The sequence below is a fragment of the Orycteropus afer genome, unplaced genomic scaffold (assembly GCF_000298275.1).
Source record: "Orycteropus afer afer isolate SDZICR_OR568_19922 unplaced genomic scaffold, OryAfe1.0 scaffold00198, whole genome shotgun sequence".
Lineage (NCBI taxonomy): Eukaryota > Metazoa > Chordata > Mammalia > Tubulidentata > Orycteropodidae > Orycteropus > Orycteropus afer.
Window position 1 is genome coordinate 2,751,419 of NW_006921785.1, and position 19,533 is coordinate 2,770,951.

The 19,533-nt window shown below is 38.2% G+C and overlaps 1 protein-coding gene across 1 annotated transcript in view; it reads left to right on the forward strand.

Moving 5' to 3' along the window:
- OPA1 (OPA1 mitochondrial dynamin like GTPase) overlaps window positions 1–19,533 on the forward strand; it is a 100,906-nt gene that overhangs the window by 18,990 nt on the left and 62,383 nt on the right. Inside the window, exons 5-7 of the mRNA XM_042781943.1 lie at window positions 2,174–2,278; window positions 4,223–4,309; window positions 5,338–5,451. Coding sequence (XP_042637877.1) covers window positions 2,174–2,278; window positions 4,223–4,309; window positions 5,338–5,451 — 306 coding nt within the window. The remainder of the gene's footprint in view (window positions 1–2,173; window positions 2,279–4,222; window positions 4,310–5,337; window positions 5,452–19,533) is intronic.

Sequence of the window (19,533 nt, forward strand, 5' to 3'; positions counted from 1 at the left end):
CACCTTGAACTTGCATATGCAGTTGATTGTCTGTTCGCTTGTCTTGTTCTGACTGGTGATATTGAGCGTCTCCATTGTCTCCACAGATGTAGTTGATTTGATTCCTGTGTATTCCGTATGGTGAGGCGAGCATGTACAGTCACTGTTTAGGTTTTTGAAGAAAGGTATTTGCAACGAATGAGTGAGTCTTTGGTCTTGTAAAATTCTGTCATATGTTCTCTGGTGTCATTTCTATCACCAGAGCCATATTTTGCAACTGCTGATGCTGCTTCTTTGTTTCTGGCTTTCACATTCTAATCACCAGGAATTATCAATACATCTTGATTACATGGTTGGTCAATTTCAGTCTTCAGAAGTTGGTAAAAATCTTCAATTTCATCATCTTTGACTTTAGTGATTGGTGTGTAAATTTGAATAATAGTAGAAGTAACTGGTCTTCCATATAGGCATGTGGATATTATCTTGTCACTGGCAGTGCTGTACTTCAGGATAAATCTTGAAATAGTCTTCTTGATGATGAATGTGGCACCATTCCTCTTCAATTTGTCATTCTCAGTATAGTAGACCAAATGATTGTCTGATTCAGAATGGCCAATACCAGTCCATTTCAGCCCACTAATGCCTAGGATTTTGATCTTTATGCCTTCCATTTCATTTTTGACAACTTGCAGTTTTCCTGGATTCATACTTTTTACATTCCGTGTTTCAATTATTAATAAATGTTTATTTTTTCTAATAAAATTTCTTCTCATTTTCAGTCTTGCCATATCAGCAAATGTAGGTCCCAAAAGCTTTACTCTGTCCCCATCATTAAGGTCATCTCTGCTTCGAGGAGACAGCTCTTCCCCAGTTGTGTTTTGAGTACCTTCTAATCTGAGGGACTCATCTTCTGGCACTATGTCAGACACTGTTTCACTTCTATTCATAAGGTTTTCAGTGGCTTGTTGTTGTTGTTGTTGTTATTTGCCATCGAGTCGGCCCCCGACTCATAGCGACCCCTCCTTGGGTTTCCGAGGCAGTGTCACTTCAGAAGTAGGATTGCCCAATTTCAGTGGCTAGTTTTTCGAAATGAACTGCCTCTTCCTTCTTCCTAATCTTTCTTACTCTGGAAGCTCTTCTGAAACATGGGTGACCTGGCTGGTATTTGAAATACCAGTGGCATAGCTTCTAGCATCACAACCACACGTAAGCTACCCCAGTATGACAAGTTAACAAATGAGTGGTGGGGTTTAATGATAGAATCTTATAAGAAATATTGCTTTCCATTATAATAGGCATGATGTTATAAATTGGACATAAATATTCTCTGCTGATTGTACAAAAAAGTAATTTCTAATAGTTTTGAGCATAGATATTTAAAGAGTAATACTATAAAAAAGGAAGACCAATTAGCAAAGCTCAAGTATTTTGAGAAGAAAATGTATATCCAAACAACTGCTTTGACAAAATAACCTGTCTAAGAATATTCATCTTTTAAAAGCTATATTGATATTTTGAAAATCATAATCTCTGGTCATAGAAACTTAAAAAAGCTTGGAAGAGTGTAAACCCTGTACTCTGGGTATTCATAACCTCCTCCATTACTTATTAGTGGGTGACTTTGGGCAAGCTACCAAGCTTCCCCAATCTCAGGTTCCTAATCTGTATAACCCCTGCCTCATGGGATTTCTGTAAGGGCTGAATTAATACATGTAAAACCCTTAGTAAAGGGCTTGCTATATAATGCATGCTTAAATACTGTTAGCTAATTTTATATCATTTTAATTAAAACATAAAATATTGTTGATAATTTGAATTTTTATTGAATGTTTAGCGAAGACTTACAAATTTGATATAATAGGAAATATACTTAAGAACCCACTTTACAATTTTAAATTTTTAGCATTTTTAAGTTATTTAATTTCTTCACTGTAAGTATCAAAGAATTTTCCAAATAAAATGCCAGATTGTGATAGAAAACCATAATATATTTCACTATTTGCATGACGAGATGATATTCATAATTTTGTTTTATTCTCAACTTTTTCATAGAAATTTTTTAAACATAATATTTCATTTTCAATAGTCAAAAGAAGTGACTTTAGGATTTGGGGGAAGATTTAATCTAGACTTATTAATGTTATTTGTTAACCAGTCTTTTTTATAAATAGTTATATGTATTATTTTGTTACAGTTAAAGTACCAGAGAATCTTGGAACGGTTAGAAAAGGAGAACAAAGAATTGAGAAAAATGGTATTACAAAAAGATGACAAAGGCATTCATCAAAGAAAACTTAAGGTATTTTTAATTTGATTAATTCTTGAAACTTTGCCCATTATATTTCTGTGATCCCAGTTTTTAAAGAACTGTCAAGTGCTCTATCATCCTGAAGGCCTTGGTGGCAGGGAGTTCCCAACCTATATTAAGACACTCACAAATTATAGTCTCCACACATTTATTTTCTACTCTACCATAAAAATCTTCATCCTTTTAAGAGTTATTTATCTTAAATCAGGGTTCTACTTTTTTTTCTTCCCCCCAACCCTGCCTGAAATACCTAGTTTATTTTTAGGCTTATTTCATTTCTCCAGCTATAAAATCACAATCATGAATTGATGAACATTTAAATACAACAGATCATCTCTGCATCACTTGTATTCCCAGTGAACCAGTAAGCCACATCTTCAGTTTAAAAAAAAAAATTAACATTTTCTTTTAGAAGGTTCCTTGGACATTTTAAACAGTTTTTGAAAAAAAATGTTTACTGTTATTGTTATCATCAGCACATTGGCAATTAACATTATCGGTAGAGTAAATCTTATTCCCCATTCATCAAAGCCATATGTACTAAACTAAATTGAAATAATTTTATCTTTATTATAAGCATAATGTGTATAGCAAAACTGCAGTAAATCATAGACTATACCTTCTTTAGCCAGGGTTCAGAAATACATAGTTCTAATTTAACTATGTATGGGAGCTCTGGTAGCATAGTGGCTAAAGACACTTGCCTGCTAACCAGACGGCTGGCGGTTCAAACCCACCAGCCACTCCTCGGAATGAAGGTTGGGCAATCCTACTTCCGTGGTGATACTGCCTCGGAAACCCAAGGAGGGGTCGCTATGAGTCGGGTTTGACTCGACGGCACATAACAACATAACAATTTAACTAGCATTCAGTAGCAGCTATAATTCTAAATCATGATTACACAAAATAGATAAACAATATGGGTTTATTTACAGGTGATATGAGGTAGTTGAAAAACTCATATCCAAGTGTTAATATATGTTAACCTCGTGTCCAACTATTAATATATGTGAGAGTTTATCTCAAAGAGTTTTTTTTTTTTTTTTTCTTAAAATGAAAAGGTTATGAAGAATGTTTACTTTTAGATGAGTAGGATGGCAATTGCCTTCCATTTAATTATTTCCAGGTGTTAAGAGATAAAAAGAACCTTAGGCCCTCATTTTGCTCCTACCTTGGCATTAAAACTAAAATCTCTTATCTATAATTATAAAATGCTTGATGGTAGCCTTTTTTTTTTTCCTTCAGTTTTTAGTCCTATTCGTTTGTTCATCAAATACATGAAGCTTGTTTTTGCAAGGTACTGTCTGCAGTCACGGTTAACACAGAGAGAAGAAACAGAGCAAATTTGCCCTTTGGGCTCAGGTTTTAGCCTGCCTACTTGTCAGGATATACTTTCTTTACTTTTATCCTCTCTTCAGGCACTCTCTTGCTCTCTCGCTCTCTCACTCTCTCGCTCTCTCGCTGGTGGGTTTGAACTGCCATACCTCTGGTTAGCAATCAAATTAGTTAGGCACTACACCACCAGAGCTCCTTTCACTCTCACTATTACACCTAAATGAGGAGGGGATGATTTCCTGGTCAATTGGCTACCGTGCCCCTTATTTGGCTTTTATGGTGTTAATGGTCTTCTATTAGGCATTTAATATTTGCTCTTCAGTATTAACTAATAACTGTTTACTATTTAATTAAAAGGTCAGGAAATCCTGAATTAATGTCCTTTATTAAATTAGAGTATCTCTAAATAATTATAGGTAAATTAGATAAGAAGTAATGGAATTTTATTTTATAATATTTTAGTTTTCACTATGAATATTTACATAATTAAAAAAACCTACAGTGATATAGAAAACTTTGAATTTATCAGCTTTTTTCTTGACACATTTGTGGTAATATTTTTAATGTATTATATATGTTTTTCTTTTTTAAATTTTACAGAAATCTTTGATTGATATGTATTCTGAAGTTCTTGATGTTCTGTCTGATTATGATGCCAGTTATAATACACAAGATCATCTGCCACGAGTAAGTGAGAAATTAATAGACAGTAAACTTGCCTGTAAGCAGAAAATATGCTTTAATTTTTCAAATATAAATACAATTATATGTGTGGAATCTACACAGTTTTATTCATGTGTTGTCATTGATGTCTTAGACACTGAATGCTTAACTCTAGCTCTTCTTTTTGGTACATTACTTTCCTTATATTTTTCTGCTATGAAGGAAGGCTATCAAATATTTAGCATTATATATCTAAAATATTCATAATGTTAAAATACCTGCATGATGTGGTTGTTGTTATGTGCCGTCGAGTCAAACCCGACTCATAGCGACCCCTCCTTGGGTTTCCGAGGCAGTATCACTACGGATACGGAAAGTAGGATTGCCCAACCTTCCTTCCGAGGAGTGGCTGGTGGGTTTGAACCGCCAGCTGTCTGGTTAGCAGGCAAGTGTCTTAGCCACTATGCTACCAGAGCTCCCAAAAATACCTGAATAGCAGATTAAATTAGACATGAGTGAAAGTTAGCCTCATAGAATTATATGTACATTTTGTTAGCCAAAAATTAGCTACTGAAAAGATTTGTAGAAAATTAGTAATCTGATTTTAGAAATTGTGATTTAAATTACACAAGTTATTTAAATAATTTTTGCTATAAATAATGGATCCAGATAATACAGTGCTGCTTATAGTCTCAGTATGCATATCAACCATCATATTTTCACTGATAATATTTTAAAAATCATTTCTTTAATTGTAGATACTTTAAAAGACTAAAATGGGAGCTCTGGTGGCATAGTGCCTAAGGCATATGATTGCTAACCAGAAGGCTGATGGTTCAAACCCACCAGCCACTCCTCAGAAAGAGGAATGAGTAATCTACTTCCATAATGATACTGCCTTGGAAATCCAAGGAGGGGTTGCTATGAGTCAGATCTGACTCAACGGCAGTGAGTTTGGTTTCGAAAAAGTAAAATATCAGAGTAGCACCCACATTTATTTAAATATAGTTCTATGTCTGAAAAATTCAAATGAATGTTATTTTTTTGGTAAGGTTGTTGTGGTTGGAGATCAGAGTGCTGGAAAAACTAGCGTATTGGAAATGATTGCCCAGGCACGAATATTCCCTCGAGGCTCTGGCGAGATGATGACCCGCTCTCCAGTTAAGGTAAGAAAATAGGCTGTGTAAATGAAGTGCCTCAGGAAAGCAATCCCTTCAATGAGATTTACTCATTATGCAGAAATGAATAATTTTAACTAGATAAAGTATTGATAATGTAGCATTTGGAATCATTCCTAGTGTGGGAACTATAGTCATAACAGCCAGAAGCCAGCATGATGGGACCTGAGTGAGTGAGTAGAGAGCGGTGGGAGAGGAGGCTAGAGGTGCAGTGGGAGCCAGGCTGGACTGAGCCATCAGGCCTTTGGATTTATCCTCAGTAAGGTAGTGAGAGGCTAAATTAGAGAATGAGCATATTTAGAGTAGAAACAGTAAATATGGGTAATGTCCTAGTTTTACTGTAAAAAAAATAGAAATGGGGTAATAGCAGTTGAAATATATTGAATGAAGAGAAAATTTTTAAAGTTATGTATATGCTGGTTTTAAAGATTCAGTAGAAAGGTAACAAAATGACGCAAGAGAAAAGGAACAATGGCAGGGACAAAATCATTGAGGTTAAAGAGGCTGAAAGTCAATTTACAAGTTATTCATCTATAGAAGCAATAAGAGTTCATCTGTGAATGTGTGCCTTGATGCCTCCATGAACAATTGCTTCCTTTGCCATGAGACCAAAAGAACTAGATGGTGCCCATTACTGTTAACTCAACATTGTGATCAAAGGCTCTATCAGAGAATTCTGATCAAAAGGAGTATAATGCAGAACAGAATTTTAAATGCTCAACAGAATTGCAAGTGCTCATACATTGGAGCCAAGAAGGCTGGGATAGTCTTTAAAACTTAAACCAAAAATATCCCGTGAAGTCTTCTTAAAAGCAAACAGTAATTCAGCTTACCTAGTGAAAAATGCCTTCCTTGAGCATTATATCTTAAGATCTATCTATGTGGAATCAAAGTGACAACATCTACTTGTAAAATTAGATAGGAACCTTAAGGGGCAGTGAATTTATGTTAATGGATGTAGAACAACCTAAAAGGAGGGTGAGGATGATTGCACAATTCAAAGAATGTAATTGATGTCACTGAATTGTATATGTAGAAGTGGTTGAATTGTCGTATGTTTCACTATGTATATTCTCAACAAAAAAAAAGGTTTATCCATTGTCATGAGAGGAAGCCAAATATATACACCCACAGAGATTTTCATTCACTAAATAACATATACTTAACATATGCCACACTGCTCCAGGCAGTGCATTGGTGAACAAAACAAAGATCCTTGCCTTGATGGAGGATACATACAAGTAAAAGGAGAAAAACATTTAAATAAACAGGAAGTATAAGTTATTACAGTATATTACAGAGCATATTACACATATGTTAGAAGGTTGTAAGTGTGGTGCAAGTAGAGCAAAGTGGGATATTGGAGTGCTGCATTGAGAAAGTGATATTTGAACCAGGAATTGCAGAAAATGGAGGAGGTAGTAATGTGGCTCTCTGGGGCAGGAGTGTTCCAAACAAAGAGAATAGCTAGTGCAAAGCCCTTGGGGTGGTTGGATGACAGTCATGTTCAGTGAACAGCAAGGAGGCCATTGTGTCTACAACAGAATGAAGATTAGGAGGTGAAAAGTCAAAGGGCTAAAGGGGACATGGGGAGGAAGATAATAAGGACTTCTAGGCCATTGTATAGACTTTAGTTTTTATGTTGAGTAAAATGGAGAGCCATCGCAGCATTCTGGACACAGTAACAAGTCCCTGGAGTTAGAAAAGCAGATGGAAAGGACACACTCAGCATTTCTTAAGCTGAAAGAACTGAAGAAAAAGTTTAAGCCTTGAATTGCAATATTGACTTATTCCATGGGCAAAATATTGAACAGTGCAGGAAATAGCAAAAGAAAATGAAAGAAATACACAGAGTCACTGTACCAAAAAGTATTGATCAGCATTCAGCCATTTCAGAAAGTTAACTGTTGTTAAGTGTCATACAGACGGTTCCACCTCATAGCAGCCCTGTGGACAATAGAATGGAAGGCTGCCCAGTCACATCCCATCTTCACAGTCATTGCTGTGCTTTAGCCTGTTGTTGAAACCACTGTGTCATTTCATCCTGTTGACAGTCTTCCTCTTTTTTACTGACCCTCTATTTTACTGACCATAATATCCTGTTTAAGGGACTGGTTCTTCATGATAGAATGACCAAAGTACAAGAGACAAAGTCTCTCCATTCTTGTTTCTAAGAATTCCAGCAGTACTTCTTCCAAGACAGATTTGTCCATTCTTCTGGCAGTCTATGGTACACACAGTATTCTTCACCAACACCACAATTTAAAGACATCCATTCTTCAGTCTTCCTTACTCATTGTCCAGCTTTCACATGCATATGAATCCATTGAAAATACCAGGGTTTGGGTAAGGTGCACTTTAGTCTTCAAAGTGACGTCGTTGTGCTTTAACACGTTAAAGAGGTATTTTGCAGCAGGTTTGCCCAATGCAGTACATCATTTGAATTCTTGACTGCTGCTTCCATGGCATTGCTTGTATATCCAAGTACAACTTCAGTCTTTTCTCTGTTTATCATACTGTTGCTTATTGGTCCACTTTAACGATTTTTGTTTATGTTGAGATGTAATCTATACTGAAGGCTGTAGTCTTTGATATTCATAGTAAGTACTTCATATCTTCTGCGCTTTCAGCAAGCAGGTTGTGTAATCTGCATAGCACAGGTTGTTAATTAGTCTTCCCCCCCTAATTCCGATGCTGCATTTTTCATATTATACGGCTTCTCAGATTATTTGCTCAGCATACAAATTGAATTAGTGAAAGGATACAACCCTTCCCCACATTTTCCAATTTCAAATCACTCAATATCCCCTTGTTTTCTTTAAATAGCTGTCTCTTGGTCTATGTACAGGTTCCTCATGAGAACAATTAAATGTTCTGGAATTCCCGTTCTTCACAGTGTTATCCATAGTTTATTATGAGCCACATAATCAAGTGCATTTGCATAGTCAATAAAACACAGCTAAACATCTTTCTGATACTCTCTGCTTTCAACCAAGATCTATCTGACAACAATAATATCCCTTATTCTACATCATTTGAGGAATCTGGCTTGAATTTCTAATAGTTCCCTGTCTTTGTCCTGCTGCAACCCTTTTTAAATTATCTTCAGCAAAATTATCTTGCATGTGGTATTAATGATACTGTTCGATAATTTCAGCATTATATTGTATCATCTTTTTTTGGAATGGGCACAAATATGGATCAGTCAGTTGGCCAGATAGCTGTCTTCAAATTTCTTGGCATAGACAAGTGAGCATTTCCAGTGTTGCATATATTTGTTGAATCATCCCAATAGGTATTCCTCCAATACTTGGAGACTTGTTTTTCACCAGTGCCTTCAGTTCACCTTGAACTTCTTCCTTCAATACCATTGGTTCTTGATCATATGCTCTCTCCTTAAATGGATGAACATTGACCAATTCTTTTTGGTACAGTGACTCTCTTATTCCTTCCATTTTCTTTTGATGCTCCCTACGTCATTCAATATTTTGCCTATGCTGTTGCTGTTGTTGTAGAGTCCTATAATGTTGCTGCTTGAGGCTTGAATTTTTTTTTCAGTTCTTTGAGCTTGTGAAATCCGAAGTGTGTTCTTTCCTTTTGGTTTTCTAATTCCAGCTCTTTGCATATTTTATTATAATGTTTTACTTTGTCCTCTTGAGGTGCACTTTGAAATCTTCTATTCAGCTCTTTTACTTTATCATTTCATCCATTCACTTTAGCTATACTACATTCAAGAACAAGTTTCACAGCCTCTTCTTATACCTGTGTGGTCTCTTTTTCTTTTAATGCTCTTTTGCTTGCTTCATATATGATATCCTTGATACCAACCTGCAACTTATCTAGTGTTCAGTCATTAGTGTTAAGCACATCAAAGCTGTTCCTGAAATGGTCTCTAAATGCAGGTAGAATATACTCAAGGTTGCATTTTGGATGTCATGGATTGTTTTAATTTTCTTCAGCTTCACCTTGAACTTGGTATGAGTAGTTGGTGGTCTGTTTCTCAGTCAGTCCCTGGTCTTGTTCTGACTGATGACACTTAGCTTCTCCATCATCTGTTTCTACAGATGTGAGTTTGATTCCTGTGTATTGCATCTGGCAATGTACATAATGTATAGTTGTTGTTGAAAAAGGGACATTGTTGAAAAAGGTGTTTATAATGAATAAATCATTGATCTTGTAAAATTCTTTCATATGCTCTCTGGTGTTTTTTCTATCACCAAGGTCATATTTTCTAACTACTGATCTTTCTCCTTTGTTTCCATCTTTCTTATTCTAATCATCTGTAACTATAAATGCATCTTGATTGCATGTTTGATTAAGACTGCAAGAGTTGGTAAAAAATCTCCATCTTTGGCTTTAGTGATTAATGTATAAATAGGAATAATAGTAAAAATAACTGGTCTTCCTTATAAGTGTATGGATATTATCCTGTCACTCACAGCATTGTACTGTGGCACAGATCTTGAAATGTTCTTTTTGACGGTGAATGTGCTGCCATTCCTCTTCAATTTGTCATTCCCAGCATAGTAGACCATATGACTGTGTGATTCAAAATGGCCAATACCGGTCCATTTCAGCTAGTTCCTAGGATTTTCATCTTTATGCATTCCATTTCATTTTCAACAACTTTCAATTTTCTTAGATTTATACTTCATACATTCCATATTCCAATTGTTAATGTTTGCAGCTGTTTCTTCTCATTTTCAGTCTTGCCATATCAACAAATGAAGGTCCCAAAAGCCCTCCACCCTCCATGTCTTTAAATTGCCTTTAAGGGGGGAACTCTGGTGGCGTAGTGCCTGAGGCATGTGACTGCTAAACAGAAGGCTGGTGGTTCAAACCCACCAACCACTTCTCAGAAGGAAGACTGGGCAATCTACTTCCATAAAGATATCGCCACAGAAACCCAAGGAGTAGTTGCTATGAGTCGGGATTGACTTGATGGTACTGAGTTTGGTTTGGTTTAGTTTCTACTTTGAGGAGGCAGCTCTTCCCCGGTTGTATTTTGAGTGCCTGCCAACCGTAGTGGCTTATCTTCTGACACTATGTCAGACAGTGTTCCACTATTATTCATAAGGTTTTCAGTGGCCACTTTCTTAGTCTGGAAGCTCTATTGAAAATTCTGTACCATGGGTGACCCTGCTGTTATTTGAAATACCAATGGCATAGCTTCCAGCATCACAGCAACACACAAGCCATCACAGTTTGACAGACTGACAGATAAATGGTGGGAAAGATATTTACCCATGTTTTATTGACTATACAAATACACTTGACTGTGTGGATCGTAACAAATTATAGACAGCATAACAAAAATGAGAATTCCAGAACACTTAATTGTGCTCATACAGAGCCTGTTCTTAGATCAAGAGTCAGTCATTTAAACAGAACAAGATGATACAGTATGGTTTAAAATCAGAAAAATTGTGCATCAAGGTTGTGTTTTTCACTTAATCTTATAAAATACAACTGGGGAAGAGCTGTCTCTTTAGAGTAGAGTTGACCTTTATGACATGGATATAGTAAAGCTTTTGGGACCTCCATTTGCTGATGGAGCACAAATTAAAATGCGAAGAAACACCTGTAAACATCCATTAATAATTGGAATGTGGAATGTACAAAGTATGAATTTAGAAAAATTGTCAAAATGAAATGGAACACTTAAAGATCAATATCCTGGGCATTAAAAACCCAAGCTCATTGCCATGGAGTTGGATCCAACTCATAGCGAGTGACCCCTCCTTGGGTTTCCAAGGCAGTATCACTATGGAAGTAGATTGCCCAGCCTTTCATCTGAGGAGTGGCTGGTGGGTTTGAACTGCCAGCCTTTTGGTTAGCAGTCAAATGCATTAGGCACTACACCACCAGAACTCCTATTCTATGCATTAGTGAGTTGAAATGAACTGGTTTTGGCCATTTTGAATCAGACAGTCACATGATCCCCTATGCCAAGAATGACAGATTGAAGAGCCGTGGCATGGCATTCATTGTCACAAAGAATGTTTCAAGATATATCCTGAAATATAATGTTGTCAGAGATAGGATAATATCCATATTCCTACAAGGAAAGGCAGTTAATATTATTATTCAAATTTATGTACTAAACACCAAAGCCAAAGATGAGGATTGGAAAATTTTTACCAAGTTCAGCGGTGTGAAATTGACCAAACATGCAGTCAAGATGTGTTATTACTGGTGATTAGAATGTGAAAGTTGAAAACAAAAGAATCACTGGTAGTTGGGAAATACAACCTTGATGATAGAAACAGTGCCGGAGATTGCATGATGGAGTTTTGCTAGACCAGTGACTTATTCATTGCAAATACCTTTTTCAGCAACATAAATGATGGCTATTAATGTGAACTTAATCAGGTGGAATATACAGGAATCAGATCGACTACATCAGTGGAAAGAGGCAATAGAGAAGTTCAGTATCTTCAGCTAAAACAAGGCCAAGAGCTGGCTGTGCAAGACCATCAACTGCTTGTATGCAATTTCAAGTTGAAGCTGAAAAAAATTAAAACAAGTCCGTGAGAGCCAAAATATGACCTTGATTATGTCCCACCTGATTTGGAGACTGTCTGAAGAATAGATTGGATGAATTGTGGGATAACATCAAGAGCATCATACATGAAGAAGGCAAAAGATCATTAAAAAGATGGGAAAGGAAGAGACTCTGAAACTTGCTCTTGAACAGAGAGTAGCTAAAGCCAGTAGAAGAAATGACAAGATAAAAGAGCTTAATAGAAGATTTCAAAGAGCAACTCAAGAAGACATAGTCAGCTATTATAATGAAATGTACAAAGACCTGGAGTTAGAAAACTAAAAGGGAAGAACATGCTTGGCATTTCTCAGGCTAAAAGAACTGAAGAAAAATTTTAAGCCTTGAGTTGCAATATTGGAAGATCCTATGAGCAAAATATTGAATGATACAGGAAACATCAAAAGAAGAGAAGGAGAATACAGAGTCACTGTACCAAAAACATTTGGTTAGTATCTATCTATTTCAGGAGGTGGCATATGATCAAGAACTAATGGTATTGAAGGAAGAAGTCCAAGCTGCACTGAAGAAATTGGCAAAAAGCATGGCTCCAGGAATTGACAGAATACCCAATGAGGTATTTCAACAAACAGATGCCACACAGGAGGCATTCAGTCATCTGTGCCAAGTAAATTGGAAGACAGCTATCTGGCCAACTGACCAGAAGAGATCCTTATTTATACTCATTCCAAAGAAAGACGATCCAAGAGAATGTGGAAATTATCTAACAATATTAATATCACACTCAAGTAAAATTTTGCTGAAGATAATTCAAAAAAGGTTGCAGCAATATGTTGACAGGGAGCTTCCAGAGATGCAAGTTGGATTCAGAAGAGGACATAGAACAAGAAATATCATTGTTGATGTCAGGTGTATCTTGGCTGAAAGCAAATACCAGAAAGATGTTTACTTGTGTTTTATTGACTGTGCAGAAGCATTCAACTGTATGGATCATTACAAATGATTGGTAACGTTATGAAGAATGGGAATTCTAGAACACTTAATTGTGCCGATGAGGAACCTGTGCATAGACCATGAGGCTGTCTTTCAGGATACTGCACGTTTAAAATCAGGAAGGGTATGTGTCAGGATTGTGTCCTTTCACCATACTTATTCAGTCTGTATGCTGAGCAAATAATCTGAGAAGCTGGACTATATGAAGAAGAATGTGGCATCAGGATTGGAGAAAGACTCATTAAAAACCTGCAATACTGCTCTGGTTACCTAGTGCCACTCTGACAGGAATATACCACAAATGGAATGGCCTTAACAAACAGGAGTTTATTCTTATAATTTGGAGGCTTTAAGTCCAAGTTCAAAGTCCTAAGCTCTAGGGGCTGGGTGAAAGCCCCTCAGCCTTGGGCTTCAGCTCTGCCTCCAGCTCCTGGCCCACTGAAGCTAGAGGCTTTTCTTTACTCAGAAAGCTGCTGGCTGCTGAGGCTGCCAAACCAAAGGTTGACAAGTAAAAAGGCACAGTCTTGATGTTACCAAACCACATGGCAGGTCATTAATTCAAGTCCATTGTAAGTCCCAAAGTTGGCAGAGCATGGCAGGCTGCTGAACAATGACATGGCTACATGCAGGGTCCAAGCGTGCCATAAGCTAGAGACCATTTCCAAAGCTGCTGCTTATATGTGGAAGCAGACCATGTACCCAAAGCAGCTACTCAGCTCCTTATGATAGATCCCACCATGGAGTTGATTGCCAGTCTCATCATGGGAAATAACTACCACCAGCTGCCCAGCTACTCAACCAGGCCCAGCCAAGTTAACACACAAACATAACCACTACAGATAAGCAGATGACACAGCCTTGCTTGCTGAAAATGAAGATGACTTGAAGCACTTGGTAATGAAAATTAAAGACTGTAGTCTGCAGGATGGATTACACCTCAACACACACACAAAAAATGAAAATCCTTATACCTGGACCAATAACCAGCATCATGATAAATGGAGAAAAGATTGAAATTGTCAAAGATTTCATACTACGTGGCTCCCCAGTCAACACCCATGGAAGCAGCAGTCAAGAAATCAGACGTTGTATTGTACTGGGAAAATCTGCTGCAAAAGTGTTGGAAGAGCAAAGATGTCACTTTGAAGACTAACGTGCACCTAAGCCAAGCCAGCGTGTTTTCAGTCGCCTCATATGCATGTCAGTGAGCTGGGTGCCAGAAGGCAGGTGTAGGAGTGCCTGGGGAGGTGCCGGTAAGCATCAGCAAGCCAGACGCCAGCAGGCAGGTGTCAGAGCACCTGGGGGCAGCGCCAGTAAACATGAGTAAGCCAGGCACCAGCAGGCAAGGAAGTGAGCGGAAGGGTTTAGAATAGCTAAGGGAGGCAAACTTGTCTGTCAGTTTGTCTTACGGTGGTGGTTGTGTGTCGCTGTGAGGCTGGAGGGAGTGCCAGTGGTGTTTCAAATGCTGGCAGGGTTACTCATGGTGGACAGACTTCAGTGGAGCTTCCAGACTAAGACCAACTCAGAAGAAGGAAGAAGCCATCCACTTCTCAAAGAATTGACTGGTGAAAGTCTTATGAATAACAGTGGAACGCTGTCTGACACATTATTGGAAAACTTTATGAATAGTCCTGAAACATTGTCCAATATAGTGCCTGAAGATGAGCCCCTAAGGTCAGAAGACACTCAAAATAGGACTGGGGAATAGCTGCTCAGAGTAGAGCTGACCTTAATGATGTGGGAAGAGTAAAGCTTTTGGGACCTTCATTTGCTGATACAGCACGTCTCAACATGAGAAGAAACAGCTGCAAAAATCCATTAATAATCGGAACATGGAATGTATGAAGTATCATAGGAAAATGAGAAGTTGTCAGAAATGAAATGGAATGCATAAGATCGATATCCTAGGCATTGTTGAGCTGAAATGGACCAGTTTTGGCTATTTTAAATCAGACAATCAAATGATCATCTGTGCCGTGAATGACAAATTGAAGAGGAATGACATGGCATTCATCATCACAGTGTATCAAGATCTATCCTGAAGCACAATGCTGTCAGTGATAGGATAATATCCATATGCCTATAAGGAAGACCAGTTAATACTACTACTATGCAAATTTACACACCAATCACCAAAGCCAAAGATGAGGAAATTGAATATTTTTACCAGCTTCTGCAGTCTGAAATTGACTGAACATGCAATCAAGATGTGTTAATTATCACTGGTGATTGGAATGCAAAAGTTGGAAACAAAGAAAAATCACCAGGAGTTAGAAAATATGGCCTTGGTGAAAGAAATAATGCTGGAGATCACATGGTAGAATTTTGTAAGACCAGTGATGTAAACAGGTGAAGATTTGCCAGATGAAGTAAACAGGAATCAGATCAACTGTATCTGTGGCAACAGGTGATGGAGAAGCTCAATATTTTCAGCCAGAACAAGGCCAGGAGCTCATTGTGCAACAGACCATCAACTGCTCATATGCAAGTTCAAGTTGAAGCTGAAGACAATTAAAAGAAGTCTATGAGAGCCAAAACTTGACCTTTATTATATCCCACCTGAATTTAGAGATCATTTAAAGAATAGATTTGATGTATTGAACCCCAATGACCAAAAACCAGACGAATTGTAGGATGACATCAAGAACATCATCTGTGAAGGAAGCAAAAGGTCATTAAAAAGACAGGAAAGGAAGAAAAGAACAAAATGGATATCAGAAGAGATTGTGAAACTTGCCTTTGCTAAAGCAAATGGAAAAATGAACAAGATAAAAGAGCTCAACAGAAGATTTCAAACTGCAGCTCAAGAAGACAAAATCAATTATTATAATGAAATGTGCAGACTTGGAATTAGAAAACCAAAAGAGAAGAATGAGCACTGCATTTCTCAAGCCGAAAGAACTGAGGAAAAAATTTAAGCCTTGACTTGCAATATTGAAAGATTCCATGGACAATATGTTGAATGATACAGGAAACATCAAAAGAAGGTGGAGGAAATATGGAGAGTCACTATGCCAAAAAGAATTGGCAGATGATCATCAATTTCAGGAGGTGACATATAATCAAGAACCAATGGTACTGAAGGAAGAAGTTGAAGCTGCACTGAAGGAACTGGTGAAAAACAAGGCACCAGGAATTGATGGAATACCCATTGAGATGTTTCAACAAATGGATGCTGCAGTGGAAACACTCACTCAGCTATGCTGAGAGATTTGGAAAACAGCTACCTTTCCAACTGACTGGAAGAGATCTTTTTGTACCTATTCCAAAAAAAGCTGATCCCATAGAATTTGGAAATTGTCAAACAATATCATTGGTATCACGCACAAATAAAATCTTACTGAAGATAATTCAAAAACGGTTGCAGCAGTATATCGACAGAGAACTTCCAGAAATGCAAGCTGCATTTAGAAGGGGATATGGAGTGAGGGATATCATAGTTGATGTTAGATGGATCTTGGCTGAAAGCAAAGAATACCAGGAAGATGTTTACTTGTGTTTTATTGACTATGCAAAGGTATTCAACTGCGTGGATCATAACGAATTGTGGGTAACATTGAGAAGAATAGGAATTCCAGAACACTTAATTGTACTCATGAGGAACCTGTCCATAGACCAGGAGGCTATCATTCGATCAGAGCAAGGGGATACTGCACGGATATAAGATCAGGAATGGAGTGTGTCAGGGTTGCATCCTTTCACCATACCTATTCTATCTGGAGGAAGTACAGCTGGAATGTTCCTCGGAAGCGAGATTTTATCTCACCTACGTTGGTCATGTTGTCAGAAGGGACCATTCTCTGGAAAAGGACGTCATGCTTGGTAAGGTGGAGGGTCGACGAAAGACGGGAAGGCCCTCAACCTGATGGACTGATACAGTGGCTACAATGATGGGCTCAAGTATAGCAAGGATCATGGAGCTGGTGCAGGACTGGGGGTGTTTGTTTCTGTTGTGCATAGGGTTGCTATGAGTCAGACATGACTCGACAGCACCTAACAACAATAACATTCAATCTGTATGCTGAGCAAATAATCCGAGAAGCTGGACTGCATGAAGCACGTAGCATCAGGATTGGAGGAAGGCTCATTAACAACCTGAGATACACAGATGACACAACTTTGCTTGCTGAAAGTGAGGATGACTTGAAGCACTTTACTGATGAAGATTAAAGACCACACTTTACAGTATGGATTGCACCTCAATATAAAGAAAATAAAAATCCTCACAACTGGACCAATAAACTGCATATGATAAATGGAGAAAAGACTGAAGTTGTCAAAGACTTCATATTGCTTGGTTCTACAATCAATGCCAATGGAAGCAGCAGTCAAGGCATGAAAAGACATACTGCATTGAGCAAATCTACTACAAAAGACTTGTTCCAAGCACTGAAGAGCAAATGTATCTTCTTGAAGACTAAGATGAACCTAACCCACGCCATGGTACTTTCCGTCGCCTCATATGCATGTGAGTGCTGGACAATGAATAAGGAAGACTGAAGTAGAGTTGATTCTTTTGAGATGTGGTGTTGGCGAAGAATGCTGAAAGTACTGTGGACTGCTAGGAGAACTAACATCTGTCCTGGAAAAGTCTAGCCAGAATGCTCCTTGGAAGCAAGAATGACCAGACTTTGTCTTACCTACTTTGGTCATGTTGTCAGAAGGGGCCATTCTCTGGAGAAGGATATCATGCTTGGTAAAGTGGAGGGTCAGAAAAAAAGGGGAAGACCCTCAACATGATGGATTGACACAGTGGCTGTAATGATGGACTCAAGTGTGACCAGGATTGTGAGCATGGCACATGATTAGGCAGTGTTTTGTTCTCTTGTACATAGGGTTGCTGTGAGTTGGAACTGACCTGGTGGTACCTAACAAGAACAACAGCATTTAATATATCTTCAGCAAATAATCCATGATGCTAGATTTTGAAGAAAAATGGCATTGGGATTGGAGGAATACTCATTAACAACCTGTGTTATGCAGATGACACAGCCTTGCTTGCTGAAAGTGAAGAGGAGTATATTTTGGACATGCTGGAGAAGGATATTATGCCTGATAAAGCAGAGAATCAGAGAAAAAGAGGAAGACCTTCAAGCAGATGGATTGACACAATGGCTGTGACAGTGGGTTCAGACATAGCAATAACTGTAAAGATGGCAGTGGACTGTGCAGCATTTAGTTCTGTTCTGTCACTATGTTAGAACCCACAACAACAAAGCAGCTTCCTTCTGCTTCATTCTTAGTGCGTGAATGCCTTAAATGGAAATGTGCATAAAATAGAGGACTCAGTATCTGGAGGTTCATTCCTTCAATCCATTTTTTCTGCACATCTTAGCATCTCAAGTTGTGTCTACTTGGTAGCCCTGAATTCCAATTTTTGTCCACGCTGCCCAGGAGACTGCTATGTGTTTTAAGCTTTTTTCTGTGTTCTATGCCCTTGCCACAAATCACCAAATGATCTGAGAGAAGGTAGCTGCAGCAAACTCCCCTCTAAAATCAAAATCCTTTGGATGTTGCAACCTTTGTCCAGGCTGCCATAGTTGCTTTTTGATGCCTTCAGACCTTTGTGGGGTTTTTTTTGGTTTGTGTTTTTGTTTTTCTGACTTGTTTGGTTAATCTCAGTGGGAGAAACTATTTTCAGAGTGAAGTAGGGTAGTTGTAGAGAAGCTTTAAAAGAAAGTTACAACAGAAAAGTTAAGGAATGTAAAGTTTAGAAATTCTCATGAAACCACTGACTGTTCACATAAGTTCCTGTAGAAGTTCCGATATCACTTCTTACGTGAATCCTGCTTTAGATCCCCTATATTGTTCTCTCTGTAGGCCCCTTGGATTTACCACATTGTCCCATTATCTCTGTATATATCTCTCCCAGTTTATACCCATTGCTGTTCAGTCAATTCCAACTCATAGTGACCCTAAAGGACAGAGTAGAACTGCTGCCATAGGGTCAGCAAGGCTGTAAGTGTTTATGCAAGCAGATTGCCACATCTTTCTCCTGCAGGATGATTGGTGAGTTCAAACAGCTGACCTTTTGGTTAGCAGGCAAGCACTTAACCACTGTGCCACTAGGATTCCTTTCAGTATACCAAAAAAACCAAACTCAATGCCAATGAGTCAGTTCCAACTCATAGCTATCCCCATTGGGTTTCCAAGGTGGTAAATCTTTATGGAAGTAGATTGCCCTGTCTTCTTTCCATGGAGCAGTTTGTGGGTTTGAACTGCCAACTTTCTGGTTAGCAGTCAAATGCCTTAGGCACTTCACCACTGGTATATAGTGAGATCTAAAACAGTGACAGTCCCATACATAGTATTTCCCCTACCACAACAGCACCTATCACATAGTTGGCTTTTAATAAGTAGTTGTTGTTGTTAAGTGTCATCGAGTCATTTCCAACTCATAGTGACCCCATGCACAGCAGAACGAAACACTGCCCGATCCCGTGCCAGCCCCACAATCCCTGCTATACTTGAGCCCATCATCGCAGCCACCGTATCAATCCATCTCGTTGAAGGCCTCCCCCTCTTTCATCGACCCTCTACCCTACCAAGCATGACATCCTTCTCCAGGGAATGGT